Source organism: Tupaia chinensis, unplaced genomic scaffold (genome assembly GCF_000334495.1).
Source record: "Tupaia chinensis unplaced genomic scaffold, TupChi_1.0 Scaffold000459_1, whole genome shotgun sequence".
NCBI classification, from domain to species: Eukaryota; Metazoa; Chordata; class Mammalia; order Scandentia; family Tupaiidae; genus Tupaia; species Tupaia belangeri.
The window spans coordinates 1,920,875-1,943,312 of record NW_006159968.1 but is presented as its reverse complement, the minus strand read 5'-3'; the positions used below and the strand labels follow the sequence as shown (position 1 = coordinate 1,943,312).

At 47.4% G+C, this 22,438-nt stretch overlaps 1 protein-coding gene across 1 annotated transcript in view; it reads left to right on the top strand.

The window, feature by feature from the left end:
- The window catches only part of TG (thyroglobulin), a 262,258-nt gene that overhangs the window by 69,885 nt on the left and 169,935 nt on the right, over window positions 1–22,438 (top strand). The window contains exons 28-35 of the mRNA XM_006155527.1: window positions 1,815–1,982; window positions 8,779–8,844; window positions 10,929–11,009; window positions 16,665–16,802; window positions 17,557–17,733; window positions 18,892–19,003; window positions 20,866–20,945; window positions 21,651–21,794. Coding sequence (XP_006155589.1) covers window positions 1,815–1,982; window positions 8,779–8,844; window positions 10,929–11,009; window positions 16,665–16,802; window positions 17,557–17,733; window positions 18,892–19,003; window positions 20,866–20,945; window positions 21,651–21,794 — 966 coding nt within the window. The remainder of the gene's footprint in view (window positions 1–1,814; window positions 1,983–8,778; window positions 8,845–10,928; window positions 11,010–16,664; window positions 16,803–17,556; window positions 17,734–18,891; window positions 19,004–20,865; window positions 20,946–21,650; window positions 21,795–22,438) is intronic.

Here is a 22,438-nt window from a genome sequence, read left to right as displayed (position 1 = left end):
CTGAGAGCGGAAAGGAAAATATAGTCTGGCTCTTATGTGATTTTATTATCCTGGTTCTGGCTTGCTAGAAGGCCTGACAGCAGTGGTCAGTCTTCCTCTGCTCTCTCACCGGGCTCTCATTGTACCCATGGCTGCCCGTGGGCTCCAGGGCCACCCCTGTCTGCACCTAGCCCAGGCTCTTGCTGCCTCTGGCCGTCCTGCTGTTTCTCAGCAACCAGAAAACCATGCTCCCCTTCTGTGCCTCAGTTTCCTCACTGTAAAATGAGGATAGTGGTTCTGGAATCTGGCTGCGCATTCAAATCCTCATTGCTCTTTCTGCTGAGTCCCAAACACCTCCACCCCCCACACACATCACCTGCCAGGTCAGAAAGTCGGGCCCATGCCTAGGGATGGGCATTGTCCAGACTCTCCCTCTGTTTCCGATGTCACTAATCTAAGCACCCTGGTTGGAGAACCACCACATCAGATGCCCTCTAGGGCCAGCTTTCTACAGATGCTGTCCGTGATGATGATTTTTAAACTACTGTTAAAAGTGGCCCATGGAAGGGAAGAGGACAAAATGTTAAATTCGCGAACCAGACATCCGTGAGTCATCTACTCTGGGGAAATTGCAGTGAAAGGAGTGTCTGAAGCAATATCTGGATTTGGACATAAAACAGGAAATGAGGGAAATGAAGAGAGTAGGGTTGTGAGATGGTATATTTCTCTCTTTCTCTCTCTCTCTCTCTCTTTTGAGAGTCTGAGCAACTATACCCTCTAAAAGAGTTATTTATCCCAATAATCCATGCATTGTTTCATTTATGGATCTGAACGAACTGGGGCAATTTGCTTAATTCACGTGAGACTGCATCACCACATCAGTAAAATGGAGACGGCAGTGTTGAGGGGATTAATGTACATGAAGCGCTCAGCAGCCGCTGGCCCAGAGCAGACATCTGGCACATTGAGATACTTGAATTTGTCCCACTAACATCACCTCAAATTCAGTTTGCCTCAGGGGGTGGTTCTTCCAGATGCTAAATAAAGTCAGAACTTGAGGGCGGCTTTTAAAATTCAGAATGAATGTGTATCCAAGACACGATAGTTCCATGACTCCCCTAGTTATTGATCTACTCCTAGTTATCAATCTCTTTCTCCATCCCAGGCATATGGCCACACAGCCTCTGCTTGGATACTTCGAGAGGCCCACATACATGCATGTGTTTGTTTGTATGTAAGTATGTGTATGTGCTTGCATGTATGTGTGTATGTGTGTCTGCATGTGTATGTGTTTATATGTATGCATGTGTGTGAAGAGAGCAAGGGTGATGAGGATGTAGAGGAAGGAGAAGAAGCAACAGCAGTCACTGTTGATTTCTTTAGAGTTCAAAAAGGTCACTCTGTTGGGTAGGGTGGAAAATTGTGGCCATGGCTCTGGTGGGGACATGCCCAACGTGATGAAGGTGTTGTCATTGCTGCTAAGCCCATGTAGAAGGGTTTCTGGTGGAAGGGAAGGAACTACAGGCTCTCCCTGTAGGAGTCTGTGGTGGCTCTCCCTGTGGGAGTTTGCTGTGAGACAACTACATGACAGTCAAGGAAGGATGATCCAACCTAGGATCAGGCTCTTGAGTTCTAATCCAGGAGTTTCCCTCCAGAGGTGTAACCTTTCCCCATCTGCAAGGCTCTCGGGAGTGGGGGTGGTGGAGGGGGGCATGGAACATGGTCAAGTCCAGACCAGACCAGCACAGGGCACAGTAAGTGCACAGCAGAAAGTCTCTAAAGGGTCCTGCTTGTTCCCTTTCACATAACCCCTGCTTTCTCTTGTGACTCTGCAGGTCCCATCATCTGTGGGATGCTGAGCTCCCCTGCCGTCTTGCTCTGCAATGTTGAAGACTGGATGGACTCTACTGAAGCCCAGGCTAATGCTTCCTGTCCTGGGGTGTCATATGACCAAGGGAGCCGCCAGGTGACATTGCGTCTGGGAGGCCAGGAGTTTATTGGGAGTAAGTCTCTGCGGCTGCCCATTTCCGCGAGTGCTTGTGTACAGTACACAGAAACTGCAGCAGCTGGGCTGAGTGCAAGCAACCACAGCAGCCCAGCAGCATGCAGGGGGAGCGCCACTGTCGCTCAGGAGGCTGCAGGTGGCTGGAGGTAGGATGGACTGCTGGACGGGTCTGCTGGGCTCAGCCTGATCTCAGCTGAGTTCACCCATGAATCCAGGGCCCATTGGCAGTGAGCTGATCTGTCTGGACTTGGTCTGGCTCCTGGAGTTTCTCAAACCCCACTCCTTCCGCCCATCCCACTCCCGATGAGCATTTTCTTCTCTAGAAGAAAGAGAATAGATCAAGGGGAAATGGCAGTGCCTCATCAGGTAGAGGCTTAGACCCAACGCCTGCCATTTCTGCCTCTGGCTGTTGGATAATGCAAATCCAGGCCAAACCAGAAGCCAAAGGCTGGGAAATGCACTCTGCTCTTTCAACAGGAAGAACTGCAAAGTCACATGGGAAATGTGTGAATATTAGCAAAGGGGGAAGTACTGGAGCCAAAAGGGCAGGATGTCCCTCAGATCAGTGCCCTAGGGCCAATGTCCCCTCTGCGAGTTGGGAATTCCAGGTGGTGCCAATTGTACTCTGTGTTCTTTTTCATTTTCTTTTTCTTAAAAGACAGGTCCTCATGATGTTGCAGTCCTTTCAGTATCAGCCTCCCTAGTGACTGGGACTATGGGGGTATATCTCCATACCCGGCTTTTAGCAGGGTCTAGGAATCAAACCCAGACCTCCATGCAGCCGCAGCTTGCAGAGGAGCAGCACCCAGCAGGCACTGCGGTAGCTGGACCTGCACTGCACATTCTAACTATAAGGGAATGAGGAACTGAGGTCCCCATTCCTGGGTCCAACTGACAGGAGTAGCCACCGAGCTTTCTCCTCCCTCTTCTTTCTTTGGGAAGCTCTCTGACCTTTCTGTCCTATGAACTTATAAATGTCAGAGCTAGAAGTCACCTCCATGGTCATCGGTCCCACCCTGCAGTTTAGAGATGGGTGTTTTGTTCCTGAGGCCAGGAGGCCAGGCAGGTGTTCTTCAGCCACCCCAGCCCTGCATTCCCTCTCCTAACAGACCCCCATTGGGAAAAAGCGGTTTCTGCCCTGCCTGTCCTGAGCTGGGGAATGACCAGAGCAACCTTGCTCACATGGTTGGGCCTGCATGGTCAGTGTCTGGGAACCAGTCAGGCATGCTGATGCCCTGCCTCCGCTGACCCCCACCCCCCCGCCAGGAATCTGGGCTCTAAAGGGTGTCCCTATAATGCTCACACCTTTAAGTCTGGGCTGTGCTTTCTAACCCAAGTGTGAGTTAAGAGGAGAATGGTGGGCCCTACAGCTCACTGTCCTCTTCCAGCTCCCGTGTGAGGTTGGGAGAAACCCTGCTTCCTGCTGCCTCCTCGGTCTGCTTTATCTATCTGCCAGCTCCTGAACTCAGGACATGACACCAAGCTCCGCTGTCTCCCTGCATTGTAAACTGGTGTAGTGTCAGCAGAGAGGTGGAACTCCAGGGGTGAGGGAGCAAGGGAGTTGTCTTGGCCAAGACTTGGGGGGCTTCTTATGGTCAGAGGGCATGGTTCCCCAAAGACTCACGGAGGCTCTCTGTTGCTTCTGAAGAAGCTTGTGGGACCAACAGTCCTGACTACTGCAGGCATGGCAGAAAGTTCAAGGCCACCTCGTCGAAAAGCCCTCTCTGACTACCCGTAGCTTTGCGAGTTAGGCAGAGCTTTGTCCTCTCTCACCTGTTTCCATGTCAAGGAGCTCAGTGTTGTGTGTCGATTTGTCTGTAGGGACTTTGTGTGTGTGTCAAATCCAGACTTTGGACACCAGTTGTGTGACAGTGAGCCCGTCAGTGAGTCTCGCAGGCCGGATTGCTTGTCTATGAAACGGGAGGGCCAGTAGTGCCCATCACAGAGGGTGTGAAGGGGAGAGAAGTCACTGTAACAGCAGGACACGGTGTCTTCTGGAGCACTTAACCCCAGTGAGGGCTCCACAGGGCTCGGGGGCCTTGGCCTACACCAGCTCATGAGCTCTCAACACGACACTTCCGGGGAAGCTATTGTGATTTTAATTGGTTTATTTGTAGCTATTTCTTGAGAGAGAGAGAGGGAGAGAGAGAGAGAGAGAGATCCTCAACGGGGTCCTCCCCAGCCTTGCAGCCAGGTGCTGAGTGTGTTTGAGTAGACCCAGGACCCAGACCCAGGCCTTCTGCGTGGCCTCCAGCATCATGCCGCAGTGCCCCTACTGTCTGCACAGCAGCCGCTGGGTCAGGCAACCCCTGTCATTACCATTACTCCGACTTTGTAGCTGATGAAACTGAAGCATCTGGAAGTTGGGTAACTTCCCAAAATCTCAGCTTGTCGAGAGGAGGGCTGGGATCTGAAAGAAAGCATTTGACTTCTCAAAGTGACCTTCCTAACCACTCCTCTCTGTCGGTGCTTAGGGGTCTCCCATGCAAAGAGTAGCAGAGTGCATGGCACATGGTGTTACTGTTAGATGACATTATAGTCATAGTTGTTTTTAAATAATGATAATACATTCATCGTTTTTGTTTTATATATATGTGTGTGTATATATGTGTGTGTGTGTGTGTGTGTGTGTATATATATATATATATATATATAATTTCCAGAAAAATAATGATGTATTTTTGCATAGAAAAGCACATCATGACTTTTCCAATGACTCAATATATTTTTAATTTCCCATAGCATTCATGCACTCACCAGAAAGAGAGAAAGTGAGAAGGAATCGTCAGAATGGATGGCCACACTGCAATCCTTTCTCCTCCATTCTCCTGTCAGGATTTTGGGCACACATGTACACACATTTGGCATGTTTTCAAACCACTGGATTCAGGACTCACTCAAACTGCCCAGCCAGCCATGTGGGATCCAGGCCCCTTAATCATCATGCCACTGGCAGGACTTTTTTGCTATGTTTTAAAAACTGAACTGCGCTTTATTAATTTTTGGCTTAACACTATAGTGCATATAGTTTGGCATGGAAAATATACCTGTGAAGTACAGAGTTATAAAAGCCTGGGGAAAAAATGTACAGATCTTGAAATTCCATGTGGCTTAGTTGCTTTTGGGGTAAATAAAATCAAATAACTTATTTGTATGATGGGTAGTAAACATATGGTATTCATTACTCTGAGCGGTAGCCCAGGGTGAAAGCAGGCATTTCAGGAAAGACACATGATATATTCATAGGCCATAAATTCAGACTGAATTGCGTAATTTGGAGTAAGTACTTGGTAGGTGCCCAAGGATGAAGTCTGTGCCCTTATCTGACCTCCCTGAGAAGGTGTGATTACCGAATGACTTTTGAAGTTTTTAGATTTTTTTTCTCAGTACTTTGTATATGTGTCTCTGTTTTGGGTGAGGACAAGGCTTTAAAAAGGGTGCCTGTGGCCAGTGCATAGCCTGCTGGTTAAGGCAGCTGGATCCCACATGACTGACTACATGGTTTGAGTCCCAGCCCAGCATCTTGAGAAACACACCAGGCACATGCATTTGTGCTCTAAGTCCCCAAAGTAGGGAGAAATGCAGGAGAAGGGATTGTGGTGTGGCCATCACCTATAAGGGGTGCTTTCTCTCTCTCTCAGAAGTTAAAAGAAAAAAAAAGTCACTCATAATGGGAATTTCAGGCAGCCTGAGGTTCATCCTTGATATATTTTTTTTTTTTTGAGAAGTTTTCGCTATAGGACGCATGCACTCGCCAGAAAGACAGAGAAAGACAGAGAGATAGAAAGCGAGAAATCATCCCCTAGGGGGGAGGGCCACGCTGCAGTCCCTTCTCCTCCATTCTCCTCTTGGGATCTTGGACACTCACGCACACGCGCCCGGTGTGAGTTTAAGCTGCCAGATCCGGGAAGCGAACCATGATCGACTACGTGGGAATCCAGTGACATAGCTAACTGCTGGTCCCTATCCTTGATATTTCTAACTGGAGGTTGCCTTATATGTAGACTGACCAAGAGATATTTCCAGTCCAGAAGGATAGGGCACAAATCCTTTCTTTTTAAAATAAAAGGTTAGTCTTCAAGTACAGCCAAGCCCTGGGGAAGAAACTGTGCCATGGCTTGGGCTCAAATCTTCAGCTTCAGACCCCAGAGCCACCTGTGGAAACTCTTCCACCCCGTCAGTGCCTCTTTCTGCTACCATGGGCATGTGGGTAGTTGACCGGAGGCAGGAAGTGCTTTGGTTATCCCTGTCCCTGTGCCAGCAAATGAAAGAGCTCTGCTCATTGAGAATCTCACCCCTCAGACACTTCATACCTCTTTGGGACCTTTTGTACTAACACATGGTAGATAAAAGCTAGTTAGAGAGCTTGTTAATGTTGATTCCTCTGTACTACCTCCAGGCCCATGAAGGTCAGAAGTCATCTGCAGTGGCTAACCTTTGCTCTTCCTGGTAGAAGGTGGGGGAGAGGGGTGGAATACCTCTTGTCTTTGTAAATCCATATTCTGCTGATAGGCTTTGGTCTCTTTGGGGACTTGATGATTATTTTAATAATTAAAACTACCACCTCATTTTCCTTGGGCGACTTACAAAGATGCTTTCTAGGAAGCCGTAATGGTCTCTGTAGATACCGGCCAGGTGGCCTGTGGGACTTGCCAAGTGCTCACCATCCACGTGCTAAAGTTAATGGGATTCGTTGGGCTGAATTGTGTTGAAACGAGGAAAAAACCAAGGATGAAGTTAAGATTCACCATATTTTTTGACGGAGAAACACAGGGTTCCATTGCTTTGAGACAGACAATGGAGTGTGCCGCAGGGCCGGGTTCCTTCACAGTTCAGCGTGTTCTGGGCCAAAAGCACATTCTCAAACAGTCTGTGCACCTGTGTAGACCAGTCGGTTTTTCTCAGGTGATGGAGGGCACCTGTGATTTTCCACTCTCCGTAAAGCATCACACCACACCAGACACAAACCACATGGGCCTAACGAAGTGAGAGGCCAGAGAACTCAGCCCCAGGCGGCTGAGAGGTAAAGACCTTCTTCTTGGAATCCACTAGGGTGAACAATGTTAGGAAGGGCAGGTATGGGGATGATCAGATTCTTATCGAGAGCCTATAACCTAAATGCCCACCATGATCCTGCAGTAAACTGTTTCTTAAAGTGGTCATTGATTTTAGTCTTAGATTCAAGAGCAATAAAACTGTCTTAAGATAGACGTTGTCTTCCCAACTTTTATAGGTCAAATCAGAGTAATAATGCCTAGCCTAAAGTATTTTGAAAGTAGTATTTACTTTCTACCTATATTTCCTAGAAATAGAAATCTACCTACGGTCTATGTATGTATCTATAGATCATCTGCCTGCCTACCTACCTACCTGTCTGACTTGAAAGAGTCAGCACACCAAATAGACACAGAGAAACAGTTTTCAAAAATTAAGTTCCCTGGTTTCCCATGTGACCAGGTCCAAAGCCCCATGGCTTGACCTTCATCATCACAAGTAAATGATGACATCATGAGGAGACAGCGAAAATGGAACATGGGCCCAGCAGGGGCCACCTGCTCTGAGTTGGTGTCATAGGACTTTGCGCTGTGGTCTCATTCATAAGGCAGAGGACAAACAAGTCCTCATTGTCATGTCGGATAAATGCTAATCACTGTTTATCAATAACTGACTCACAATAATAATGAAAATCAAAACTGGATCATGCCCTGATGTCTCAAATTGTCAGCTAGCTATTTTCTCCAGTGTGTGGGGTCACTGGCCTCCAGACTATGTTTTCTATACTCCACTCTTCTCTATTATTTTTCTTTTAAAATTTGTATGTTTTTTTGTATGTTTCTAGTTTCTTTTTTTTAATTTCTTCCTTGTGTGAGAGAGAGTCAAGAGGGGCAAGCACCCCAATAAGGTCTCCATGCTGCCATCCACCCCCAGCCTCTGCCCAGCCAGGATCATAGGCATGTGTGTGCCTGGTCTGTGCAGAGACCTCCCATGTGGGTCCAGGTGTACTACTATGGCAACAGTCTGGAGCTGATTTTTTTCTCTTCTTTTAAAAAAAGATTTGGAAGAGACAGGCTCTTGCTGTGTTGTCCAGGCTGACCTCGAACTCGAGATTGTCCTGCCTTGACCTCCTGGATAGCTAAAGCACCACACCTGCTCTTCTGTGTTCTTTTCTCAACCTTCCGTTTCTCAGGAGGAATTGGCAGGAACTGCGGGTTGACCCGGGGGCAAAAAGAGGCAACATCAGCTATCAAGAAATGGTGTGGCAAGTCCTCTCTCACCCAGGGCAGCAGCTGGGGGAGCAGAGCTTGCCAGACGAGAACGTTGAATATTATCAGTAACAAATTAGAGAATGGCAGCTGTCAATAAATGGGTGCGTGCCAGATGTGGAGGACTCCAGAAGATGGTCTGTCTGCATCAGTCCCCTCCTCATCCTTGCCATCCCCTTTATTCAGGAGGCAGCGGCTTAGGGGGTGTTAAGGGATGTGGAAAGCTAACACAGCCCTAGTGCCTCCTAGGAGGTTTGTTTTCTTTAAGGGGATCCCCAGGCCCTCAAGCCATTTTGCCTGCTCATGGTTCACAGCCCCTCACCGAAACAGCCCCTTTGGTATCCTGAGCACAACATCTGTCCTGCTCAGGTTCTAGGCCAGGGAGCTGGAATAGACTCCAGGAGGCTTTGGGGGTGCGCCTCAAGTGAGCAATGAACTTCACAGACCCAGGAGGGGTCAGCAGGGGAAAGATGGTGTGCTCGAGGTAACGGTGGGTACCCAAATTCATACAAATCAAAACTTCTTCTGCAGGTCTGACAGCCACAGAAGGAATACAAGACCGCTTTACCAGTTTCCAGCAGGTTTACCTCTGGAAAGGTGAGCTTCGTGGTGGGAGGGAGGGGTTAGTAGTATGCTGGGATCTGCCCCTGTGTCTCCGTCTTGGGACACTCTGATCCCCCTAGAGAAATGGGCAGAGATTTTTCCTTCCAGGTGAGTGCCTCTGTGGGATAGAAGGGCCTCAACTCCTCATCACGTAAGGTGCCAAAGTCTAAAACTGGAAAGTGTGGGAACCCCAGAAAGGATGACGAAGAAGCGCTGGGTTCCCATGAGATCAAGTTCACTGCCCACAAACCGCCCTTGTTACTGGGAGGGGGACGTTGGGGCCACTGCAAACTGCAGGAGGCATTTGTTCAAGGGGACTTAGCCTCGTGTGTCTCTCTCCCTGGGAGGCTCAGGGCGAGGGGACAGGACCCAGGCAGGTGGTGCCGTGGACCCACCTGCAGCCGTGCTGTATACCAGGGTGGAGAGGGGAGGCTCGGGCAAAGGGACACGTGGCGTTGCCTTTCTGCTTGCCTGTCCTCCTCTGGTCCCACCGAGCACTGATGGTGCCTACTGCATCCAGGGACTGTGACTGGCCTTGGTGGGAGTGGTGGGAGTAAAGGGCCGCAGCCTCAGGCAGGAGCAGGGACGGTGGTGTTCCGTCATGCTTCACAGCCACGAGTGCAAAGGGGGCGGCCTGAAGAAAGGACCCCTACTTCCTCCTCTCCCCATAGTTCCTCCTTACTGAGAGACAGAACTGGTCCACTTGGGAAGGGAGGAGCGGAGGACTGGGTTCCAAGTAGACTTGGAGTAACTGGTTCTGTCACTTATCACAGCCAGGGGGGCCTTGAAACCCAGACTCCCCACTGGCACATGGTGATCAGAGCAGCTCGGAGCCTCAGAGCCTCAGCACAGGCACAGTCCTGCATAGCGGCCCGGCAGCAGTGCTGGCCGCAGGTGCCGTTCAGTGGGGCTGGGGCTGGGGCTGTTCCGTGGTGCTGGTGCTGTTCCGTGGTACTGTTCCGTGGTGCTGTTCCGTGGTGCTGGTGTTGGCGCTGGTGCTGTTCCGTGGCGCTGGTGCTGCTGCTGGTGCTGACAATGAAGAGAGGAGAAGAAGGAAGGAGGAAGAAGAGGAAGAGTGGGGAGAAAAAGAAAAGAAAGGTGCTCGCCATCATTTTGACTTTAAAGTGCTGTAAAAAGATGACACATTTCTTTCTCATTTAGTCACAGTGCAGGGTGGGACTGGGGGAGGGGAACGTTTGTTCCCATGAACCATGGAGAGGCCAAGGGATAGCTCCCCCACCCCGGATGCCCTCAGGAGGTCCTGGGTGGGACCCAGATGCTGGCGGTTTGCCCCAAGTCTTGTGCTTCCCAGGTGTCAGAGATTCCTGGAAACAGGGTGTCAGTGGTGTGGGTGAAGGAGTGACTTCTTCCTGGGACATTTGCCCAGAGACCGGCTAGTGCTCTGCCAGCCCCACAGACCCAGTCGAAGCAGACCTGTCCCAGATGTGGACCTTTTTGGTAGATTTTTGTCTTAGGGTGCGTGTGCTCACTGGAGAGAGAGAGAGAGAGAGTAGAGAAAGTGAGAAATCACCCCCCAGGGAAGATGGCCACTCCACAATCCCTCCCTCCTCCTCCATTCTCCTCCTGGGATCCCGGCGCACACACACATGCGCTTGGCATGAGTTTCAAGCCACCAGGTTCAAGGCTAGAACTGCGCTGGGCCATGTGCTAGTCCAGAGATGTAACTGCTTCGCCATGTTTTAATTGTTCAGATTCCAGTTTGTCCCCTGGTCACCTGAGTGGTCTGGGCTACATGATTTCAACCCTTTTTCTCAATTCTTTCAAGAGGGAACCGGAAATCTTTCTCCCCACCTTCACACGTGTCATAAACCCAGCACTGCGGAACCTGTTTTGTTAACTCTAAAGGGATTTACGAATGTTAACAACTTTATTGTCATGAATACTAATAGTTCTGATATTGAGAGGCTGACGGCAGGCATGGAGTGAAGGTCTGTGGTGGGGTCTGTCGGGACCTGGTCACGGTGCCTGACCAGGTGCCTGCACTGCTACCCCACCCTGCTGACTGTGGAGTCCCCCTTCTACCCAATACTGGTACAGCTCTCCTCTTTTTCTCCTAGATTCTGACATGGGGTCTCGGCCTGAGTCTATGGGATGTAGAAGGGACGCGGTACCGAGGCCAGCATCTCCAACAGAAGCAGGTACCAAAGCCTGAAACCTTTTTATATCCCTGGCTGTCTGGCTGTGGAGACAAGATGGTGGTGGCGAGGGCGCGATCCGTGAATTAAAATATTAGCCACCGGCATCACTCCATCCTGCAGCCGCAGACACCCTCTGAGCCTCTTACCCAGTCACCTACTTTATGGATACGGTCAGCTCCTCAGATGGGACACTGGTGCAGTTAGTAGGTCCCAGTTCCTCCCCATTGCTGGAAACGAAAGCAACCGTAATAACACAAGCAGAAAAGAGCTGCCAAAGAGCAGGTTCACCGGGCTGCCGTCAACGGCTTCACTACTGTAAACCCAAATTGTGGAAACAAAATATGAATATTCTGAATTTTTTTTTTTTGGAGAAGTTTTTGCTATAGGGCATGTGCGCTCGCCAGACAGACAGAGAGAGACAGAGAGACAGAAAGCGAGAAAGTGAGAAATCACCCCCTGGGGGGATGATCACGCCACAATCTCTTCTCCTCCATTCTCCTCTCGGGATCTTGGGCACGCACGCACACGCGCCCAGCGTGAGTTTCAGCTGCCAGGTCCGGGATTTGAACCACGGTCGACTACATGGGAGTCCAGCGACATAGCCATTACACTAACTGCTGGTCCCTATTCTGAATTTTTTATGAGTGAGATGTCGATGAGACTTGTTAGTAAGAGAATTATGACATGCAGTGGAAGATGTGAGTCCTGCCCTAATAGGAACAGCACATATGTGATCCTGAGATCTCTCTACTCCCAGAGTCTGCGATTGTAATTACCAAGGTGGAATAGAACTCATATGTGTATATATATATATAAAATACACACACGTACACACACACTGTAGTGTATATTTTATATACTATAGTATATAATATACACTTTATATACTATAGTATGTGTGTATATATTCCATATATACTATAGTGTATATGTAGTATATATGTACTGTGTATATAGTGTGTGTGTGTATATATATATGTATAATGTATAGTGTGTATAGTGTATGGTGTGTATAGTGTATATAGTGTGCTTGTATATATGTATAGTGTATATAGTGTGCATGTATATATGTATAGTGTATAGTGTGTATAGTGTATAGTGTGTATATATATATGTATAGTGTATAATGTGTATAGTGTATATAGTGTGTGTGTATATATATATGTATAATGTATAGTGTGTATAGTGTATAGTGTATAGTGTGTATAGTGTATATAGTGTGCATGTATATATGTATAGTGTATAGTGTGTATAGTGTATAGTGTGTATATATATATGTATAGTGTATAATGTGTATAGTGTATATAGTGTGTGTATATATATATGCATAATGTATAGTGTGTATAGTGTATAGTGTATAGTGTGTATAGTGTATATAGTGTGCATGTATATATGTATAGTGTATAGTGTGTATAGTGTATAGTGTGTATATATATATGTATAGTGTATAATGTGTATAGTGTATATAGTGTGTGTATATATATATATATAGTGTATACATATATACATCTATATATATACAGACTAGATACATAGCATACTGAGAGAGGAGTGGAGGGAAGGAAGAGGACAGTTCGGTCCGCCCGAGCAGGCAGCAGGGCGGCAGCATGGTCTGATGGGAGATTCATAACCACGTGAACTGGGGCTTGAGCCCTTTCTGCCTCTGTGTGGCCGTGAGTGAATTGCTTACCTCTGAGAGCCTGAGCCTCGTGTGTAGGAAGAAGAATCCTGCCTACCTCTCATCCCATTAGCTGAGAAAACACCTGGCACATTGCTTGTTTCTTAACAGATTCCTCAAAGTAGTAGTTCCTTTGCCTTCCTCGTACAGATCAGATGAGAGGATAGGGATAAAACACTGAAGACAGTAGTTGTTTTGTATTTATGAGTTCCTTCCACGCTCATAGAGCCGTGATAGGATTTGAGAATGAGATCCCAGGCTGGAGCGTGGGTTCTCAGGTCAGGAGATCAGGGTTTGACTCCCAGCTCTGCCCCTACCTTCCAGTGCAACCCTATGTGAGTCACCTTCTTCAAGCCTCAGTTTCTTTGTGAATAGAGTCATGGTACTCATGAAATCGGATTTGGGAATTAGATGAGATAATTCTATGAATTGCCATGGCACAGGGCCAGTGCTCACATCAACAGCTGCGGTGGTGGTTCTGATACAAGCACAGAGGCTGATCCCCAGTGCGCATTCAGGCAAGTGTCCCTTACTGACTCCCTTCCTACATTGCTGCTATGTAGCAGACCCCACTCTGAGATCAGGACTAGGGCCATAGTACATATCCCTGTCTCAATGTCCTTTAGCAGGGTCTAGGTGCCTCGGCATCCCTCATTTAATTCCCTCATTTCTACTGGAAGCCTCAAGCTTGCCAGCAGGATTGATGGGTGGGTGGGCACCTACTCAAGGCTGGCCCCTTGTTCTCATTGGTAAGCATTTGGCTGGGCCCTTTTTCACCATGATCTGGCCCCTGGCCTCTCTGCTCTTTGCCCAGTGCCAGCACTTTGGCAAATTAACCTCCCAGTCATGCTGCAGTTTGCTGTTTAGGTTTACCTGTGACAGCCATTACTTTCCTGCTGCAGCAGGCTGAGCTGCAGCCTGTCCAGGGAGATGAGGTAGAACAGAGCGAGCACCCTGCACCCTAGTCTCCTGGGTGCCAGGCCCTGCAGTCGCTGCTTAGTTGACATTATCTCACAAGTGTTATGACAACAACTCTGTTGGTCTCTGCTGTTACTCAGTTTTGCCGATGAGGAATGTAGGGCTTCATGTGCATCGATGTCCCTCGTTTAATACAGCTCAGCACTAAGTAGGCAGCAACACCACGGTCAAGGGACTCTGAAGCCTGGATCGTTCTCTAACACTGGCCACCTACTCTGTGCAGACCGTGCAGCCGGGAGAGCTGAGTGCTGGTGGACGCAGGCAGTTGAGCAGATGGGTTTTGATTTGCAGAGTAGACTTTTTGTTAACTGAGCCAGTCTTTTGAAATTGAGAATTTATATTGGGCCATGGAAAAAGGCATGCATATTTTTCTATGCAAAACTGCGTCATGACTTTTCTGATGACACAATATAAAAATTCAGATTTCCAGATGCTCCAGAAATAAAAAGAGGAAAAATTCAGGTGACACTGGCTCCAAATTTCTGCCTGGTGACCATCCCCTGAGCTGAGTTGAGCTGCCCTTCCATCAGAGACTTGCACTCTTCTCCTGCTCTCCACTTCCTCACCCGGGCATCTGTGTTCGTGATCCCCAGCCTGGGTGGTGACTTCTAGGGATTTCATACATCTAATGGCAATGCACGTGTGAAGGAGTCAGTAGCCCTTGAGAATATCTATGAAGCCCATTTTCACACACTGCTCGGCTGCATCTATGAATCTATCACAAGTTCTTGTTTCCCCAGAAGAAGGGTGCTCTGCCCTTGACTGTGACCTTGGAGGGATTCTGGGTGAATGGACAAAGCTCAGCTTAGTTTTCCCTGTCTCTGTTGATTACATCCCTGGCTTCAGAAGATAAAGTGCTTGCGAAAGTAATTGCGTGGAGCCAGGGCTTCCCCAGAAGCTTGTTTACTCTGTTACCCTTCCTGGCAGCCTCTCTTATTCAAAGCATAGTGAGGAGTCATCCCCTTTCTGTATCAGGTTACTGCAATCAGTCTGAATGCTGGAGACAAGTGCAGGGAGGGCAACAGAGTGTTCTCCCATGTGGCGAGCCAACGGTCAATCTCCTTGCCCTCAAGGTCAGTGTAGTTTTAAGAGAATGAGTAGGAGATAGATTTTTTCCTAATAGGACATAAGGTACAGAATAAGTCAGGTATAGAATGAAGCAGCTACAGTAGTCATTCTTTCATCTGAAAGACCTGTTCTGAGTACATCTGCTGTGCCCTTGGACATCCATAGACTAGTGAGAATTCCCCCACATCAGCCACTACATGGCCATGGGCCAGGTGCACTGGACCAGGACAGGTGTCAGGTGCAGTGAGACTGCAGGAGCCACGGGGTGCTAGTAGCCTGCAGGAGCCAGGGAGGCTTCTCAGGGGAGTCTGAATGAATCTTCCATATACTTCCTGAGGACACCTGGTGGAAAGAGTTCCAGGTGAAGGGAACACCTGTCAAAGACTGGGCACGTGAGTGCCATTGAGGGAACTTCACATGCATTTAGGCCTGCCGCCATGTTTTTCCTCCTTGCTCTGCCATCTTGACAGGCAGTCTGTGTTCTCTTTGATCTCCTGCCTTGTGCTGGGCATGTGTTAATGGGGAGATGCACATGACAACTGACCATTATGCATAAGATGAGATGCAGTAACCAAAGGGCTGGGTGGCAGCATGGTCTCCAGGGTCCCTGCTAGCATCAGACTTCTGGCTTTGCTGGGTATTTAACAAGCCCTTGTTCCATTTGGTGGTTATCACCAGTGCGGAAGTCAGGCTCCATGAGCCTGCTTTCTGGAGTTTGAGAGTGGGCTGCTGAGGGGATCAGCAAATCCATGGTGTAGTGGAGTATGCGTGATGTCACGCCCCTCATGCCAGAGCCTAGAACCAACCAACAGACATTGCAAACTGCCCCTCGCTCATGCCTCTGGTTTTCTTTATGTCCCCAGTGTAAGCCCTTCTGGAAGGACAGTGCCCTCACAAGGCACAGATATATCCCACCCTGGGTCTGGATGTTGGAGTTTTCAGCCCCAGAAAAACCCTTTATAGAGCCACAGGAGGGAATAACGCTGACTTGTACAAGTAGCCCTAGTGAGGTGGGGAGAGGGATTAGTGGAGTATATGCTGACAGAGGGAAGGGCCTGAGAAAGCCCTGTGGTGGTACACAGAGCAGCGATATGCTGGTGTCCACAGCATTTGCATGTTGAAGTCTAACTTGAGGCAATTGAAGATAAGCCTCAACATGTGTGCAGAGCCTGGACTGAGAGTGAGCTTGGACTTCTGTCCCGTGGGCAGTGGGGAGCCCAGGAAGAGCTTTCAGCAGGGATCACAGTCTATACAGACACAGAATGACTTGGTGGGAGGGTTGAGCTGGAACATTCAGGTTTGGGGTGAGCAGAGCTTCATAGATGAAGGCCGCCATTTGGGAGAGAGGTCACACTTCCAGATGGCTTCAGGAGGCAGAAGGAGCATACGTGGTCAAAGTCACAGAGACAAATTTGACTCCGTGACTCCCTGATGCAGGTGGACTGCTGTGGTTGGTGCAGAGTCACGGTATAGCTGTATCATCTGGAAAAGTTCTGTATTGGGTCAAAAGATAGGCCAAAGAGCTCCCAAAGTTCCTTCCAAACCAAGACTCTAAGATTTTGCAATTCCATAATTTTTAAAATTTTCTGGGATCTTCTTAACCCTCCCTGCCAGAGCAGACTCCCAGCCCTGTTGACTCCAGATTTGCTTTTGTCTCACAGTCTAAACATGCCTGTCTCTATCTCTGACTTTGATTTATTTTTTTAATATTTTTCTTTTATTATTATTTATACATTCAATCACTATACATCATTTATATTGCAAAAAGAGTTTACCCAGCATAATATACACCTCGGTCTAGCCTAGTTGAGAGTACTATCGTGGGACGCAGATATGGTTTATTACCTGACTTTGATTTTCTGTCTGTTTTTCTTTCTTGTGTCTCTCAGACCACAGAAAAAAGGGTAAGTTGATTTTCTTCTTTTTTTCAGATTTGACAACAGAATTATTCTCACCTGTGGACCTAAGCCAGGTTATTATCAATGAAAACCGATCTCTGCCCAGCCAACAGCACTGGCTTTTCAAACACTTGTTTTCAGCCCAGCAGGCAAACCTGTGGTGCCTTTCTCGTAAGTAGCCTGAGCCCTCATCCTTCTTTGAGATCCTGTGGTCAGGAATCACAGTCCTACTTTCCCAACTCTCAGAAAACAGTTAAGATCAAACTCAGTGGTGTGACTCATGGATCATTATACCCTTTGTACTGTGGGTAACAAAGAACACAAAACACCTTTTTTCAGGAGGCCCACGGGGTCATTAGCCTGTAGTATACTCCCAGAACCTATCATCCATCCATCTGCCAATCCATACATCCGTTCATCTGTCCATCCTTCCTTCTATCTAGCAGTTATCGAGTCTGCATTGTTTTAGGCCTTATATTTGATTTTGTAGCTTGTATAAACAAGAAGGAAGTCAGCCATGTTCCTGCTCCCAGGGAGCTCTTGGTTACCAGTGGTAAAGACAGATCTTGATGTGGAGGCAGGAGAAATTGCTTTTATAGTCCTGTGGCCTCTGGCCTGCAGATCATGGCTGCCTCTGAGATGTCATAGGGAGATCCAGTGGAATTTCAGCCTTTCACCTTCTGTGTTGCGGATTTCGAAGCTTCCCTCTCACCTCACTTAGATTCTGCCTTTTTTCAGAGTCATGCAGCTCCCTCCCCAGCTGGTTTTTGCTCAGCCTCCCAGACTGCATAGTCATGACTGTCTTGGCTTTCTTTCCTAACTAGGAAGACTTTCTAGCAGGATTTTCACCCAGAAGATTCTGTAGAGGAAATTCTCCCTACTAGGCTCCTCAGAAACTAACAACCAACTGTTCTCTTGCCTATAGGTTGTGCCCAGGAGCCCACCTTCTGTCAGCTTGCAGAGATAACAGAGAATGCAGTCCTGTACTTCACCTGCACCCTCTACCCAGAGGCCCAGGTGTGTGATGATGTCATGGAGTCCAGTGCTGAGGGCTGCAGGCTTATTATGCCCCACAGACCAAAGGCCTTGTTCAGGAAGAAAGGTGAGTGCTTAGTGGGCTTTGCATAAATTGTATTTCCAATGGGCTGCTGGCTCTGTAGTCTTAGAAATATCCTGGTTAATTTCTTCTTATTTTTTTAAGTAAGATTTTTCCATGCTTCTTATAAGATGTGAAGACATTCAGAAATGTGCCAAATTGACTATGGAGAATAACCTGGCTCTGGAATCTCAGTCCTCTGGCAGAGCCTCAGGGAGAGTTAATGCACATGCATGCATCATTTAGAGTTCCATTTGGCTCTGTCACTCAGAGGGTGTCAGCAATAGTGACTTCAACAAGCTAGAAGCTGGTTTCTCACCAAGGACATTAAGATGTTGTTATTATTGTTGGGGTTTTTCCACCCTGTACAGTCTCTATTTCCTTTGGAAGTTGTCACACTTACTGTCTCATCTTCCTGTACTGGAGGCCTTTCTCACATGTTTGGTGACTTGGTTTTCCACCCAAATATAAGAGAACCCATAGATGATTGAGAAACTTAGAGTGTGTGGCTGACTTTAGGTTTTTCTGTAGTGGAATCTGGTTAGGTCACCCTTTGGGATATCTCTCATGTTGGTATTTGTAGGTCCTTTGTCTAGAGGACAGTCTTAATATCTGGCCTGGAGGCATAGGCCTGGCTTCTAGTTGTACTAAAATAAGGTTAGAAGGTGAAGGATCCCCCTATTTACCATGAGACTGACTTGAAAGAATCCTTGACTTTCAATGTGCTGCTCCTACCATTAAGTCTACCTGGTGCATCCAAGATACCCTCTCTCTGTCCTCCGAGGACAAACCTTCCGTCTTCTCTCATGGTGGGAAAGGAGCAGGTATCAGCTGTGGAAATCAGATGAGGATATCTGGAGACCTCCAGCCAATCCTTCTTAGGTCTATTTAGTCCACTTTTACTCCTCCGTGTGTCTTTCAGCTTCTAGAAGTTTGTCGCTATGGCCTCTCTCCTCTTCTCTTTGTCCTATGGGTCTATGCCTTTGTAAGAGTCTCTGTACTATCATTTTGGTGAGATTTGGGATGGGAGCAAGGACTAAAGACATGAGGTTAAATGCCATCTTTAATTGAAAGCCCTCAATCTGGTTTTAACTCTCTTGTCTCCTATTTCCATGGGTATAGCTAATCTTGTTCTAAATAATACAATTCTTGTCCTCTGTGTAGTTGTACTGAAAGATAAAGTGAAGAACTTCTACACACGCCTGCTGTTCCGAAAACTGACAGGGATTTCCATCAGAAACAAAGTGCCCATGTCTGAAAAATCCATTTCCAATGGGTAAGCTACTCCCACCCCCAGTATTTACTAGTAAGACTTGTGTACTTCCATAAAGAAGGTGAGCACAGAAAGAGGCAGAAGCATGAAACACTATCAAACTCAGAGTGAAGAGACTGAAGAGGCAAGTAGAGGGTGACTCTATCCAAGAACCTTTGCAGGGTTAAGCTACAGACATTAAACACAACATTTAGTCCCGAACCTGTTGGTTGATAGAAAAGAGACACAATGAGCTGCATCTTGTCAATTAATGAAAATTACTTAGCGAGATGACAACTTGGTCCTCAAAGCTTCATAGTGCTCTATTCAGAATCTAGAAAGCAGGCAGAACTTTTAACATAACCCTCAGCTTACAAGGGCTTTTCATTTATTTTATTATTTAAAATATTTATCTTTTTAATTGGTTTAGTTGTTATTTAGTTGTTTTAATTGAAGGTGACATTTCTCTCAGCATGATGTATCAATCTCACCCATCAGAATCACAGGAGGGCTTTATTCTAACCACATTTCTGGACCTACTAAACCAGCATTTTAGGGGATAAGGCTAAAATATCTAAATTTCAAGAAACTCCCCCTGGTGATTTTTAAATGTATTTTAAAAGGTGAGAGTCATTGATCACTGATTATTTAATCTATGACAGGGTGTTGAATTATGCTTCTTGTTGCTGGCATATAATAAGATCTACTTTTGAAACCGGAGGTACAAAGATGGTACAGGCTAGTCTGTCTTGTGATCCAGCAGAACACTACCATGCTGATGAGAGGGCAGAAGAGGAGGGTTGGAACCCAGAACCAGCTTGATCTTGATACAGAGACAGTCACTGGGGAGGAGAACTTGTATGTCTAGACTCAGGGAAGCATAGTTAACTGGGCAAGCACATGGTCCAGGCTGGGCTGAGCCCTGAGCCTCCAAGAAAGGAAAAGGAAGTGAACCATGGTCAGGCAGGCAGGCCTCTGGGAGAGGGGAATGTAGGAGGTGGTGCACCAGCCTCAGGGTGGAGCCGGCACCAGCCTCAGGGTGGAGCCGTCACCAGCACTGGAAAGCTGACAAGCAGATAGGAACTTCAGTTGCTGGGATGTGACTTGTATTCAAGGAAGGAGGATAGAAAGAAAAGGCAGGGTCCTCACACCAAAAAGGCTTGAGCAAATTCTCAGGAGTCCAGAATGATCAGTCTGGCATATGTGGTCATGTAGAACTGAGCCCAGAAACACTGGTTGAAATTGGGTCTGCCACAATGGGTCCTAGAAGCTGAGGGTGGGCTCTATTGGCCTCAATGGATAAAGAAGCAAGATAAGTCCTGAGAGAGCCTGGATGGCCTTCCCCAGAAAACAGAAATGTATTCTGAGAATGTGCTCAGTCTACGTTTCAGAGTGAGTAAGAGGGGAAGCCAAGGGGCATACAAACTCAACTCTTCTCTATTTAAATAGACAGCTCATTGGGCCACCTGAATGCAGGTCCAGCAAAGCTCCCCTTTGCAAAGATGATTTTCCCCACCATTGCTTCCTTTTCCCAGAGTCAAATGCTGAGATTTTTCTCCTTACCTGAAAGGGTTGCAGGAGCACATTCAGGCTCCTGGGTTAGCATGGCCTAGAGCCTGGTACATGATAGGCAGAACAGATACTTGAGGAATAAATGAGTGGATGAATGAGGATGGCAAGATCACATTCCTGAGAAAAGAGTAGAATTTTGTTTTCAGAAAGAACCTCAAAGCTAGGCACCTACTCATGCAGATTGCCGAAACACCCCCAGTTTAGGCAGTCATACAGAAAGCTGGCCCCCCAAAATAAGACCAACTATGCCGAGACCACCCAATAGGTCCTGATACACCAGTGGAAGCCTTCAGGCCTTTCTCTCCTCCTGCCAGGTTCTTTGAATGTGAACGATTGTGTGATGTGGACCCTTGCTGTGTCGGCTTTGGATTTCTAAATGTTTCCCAGTTAAAAGGTAATGATGCCAAGTCCCTCTCCCCTCTGTATTGTACCCTACTGTCTAGAAAATACATTTGCTTATATAATCTTACCTAATCCTTAGCATTGCCTCAAGGAGGTTGGGAGGAGCGAGCCTCTTTTATAAGTATGGAAGTAGAGGCTTGGAGAGCCGAGGTGGCTGATAAATGTGGTGGCTGGGACGTAGCTCCTGATCCAGTGTAAGATCACCCTTGCACATGCAGGTCTACCTGGTCAGTAGTCCTTGCATGCTTTGATTAGCTGTCTTCTGCTCAGTTCAGGCAGCTCAGTAGAGTAAACTTTGGATTCATCTACATGATCTGTATTTAAAATGTGGCTTAATTACTTGTTAGTTGTATGACCTGGACAAGTCAGTGAAGGTCTCTGAGTCTCAGTTTTCTCATCTATAAATAGGGATACAAATGCTACTTTCCTTATAGGGTTCTGTGAAGACCAAGTGAAACTATGCAAACAGAGGCCTAGCACAGCCCTGGGCACATGATAGATGCTCAATAAGTGTTAGCTGCTGTCCTCTCTGTGTCCTTAAGCCAAGGGCTCCTTAAAATACCAGGTTTTTCATCAGCGGCTGAGATCATACTTGTAATATAGTGTCTGCTAACCCCTGAGTTTGCGGAGTTTCTTTCATTCAATTACCATCTTTCATTATGCTCACTTTCCTGGTCCTGGCTATTTTCTGTTTCAGGAGGAAAGGTGACATGCCTAACTCTGAACAGCTTGGGACTTCAGACATGCAGTGAGGAAAGTGGAGGCTCCTGGCGTCTTCTGGACTGTGGCTCTCCCGACACTGAAGTTCGCACCTATCCCTTTGGATGGTACCAGAAGCCTGGTAAGCAATCTGCTCCTAATGGCTACCAAGGCATCTTCAGTTCACTGTTTCTCAACCATGCATTAGGATGAGGTCATTGCACTGGGCAGTCTGTTTGTCAGGTTTTTCTGGGTGCAAGCAATGAAACTGAGTCTATTTAATTTAAGAGAAAAAAAAGAAACTTTTTTTTTTTTTTCGGAGGCTTGCTCATTGATTCAGAGGAAAGACGATCAGCTAATTTTGGGAAAAATGAAAAATGGACCAGCTCTATAGATGATTTTAGAAAGTGGTCAACTTCTTCATTGTGCCAAGGTTGTCACTGTCCTGCTCTATAGGGCTTGGTTGGTGTATTTAAACTTTAAATTCAAGGGAGAAAGTTTGGTCCAGCTTAGGCTATAAGTCCACCCACTGCCAGAGGGTCAATGGGGCAGCTTGAGTGACAGTCCCAACCAGACTGTGGTGGAGAGGCTGCTCGAAGAATGGTTAAAGTACTGTTGCTGGATAGGCAAAATCAGCAAATGTCCACTCTGCCAGTCCCCGTTGGTTTCCTTACCTTGCCAACTAATTAGGGCAGTGGTAACACATGGTGGCATCAGGGAAGGAAAGGGGAACAACCGTGCGTATTTGACAATGCAGGTAGGCTTCCAGTAGGCAAGGAGAGTTGT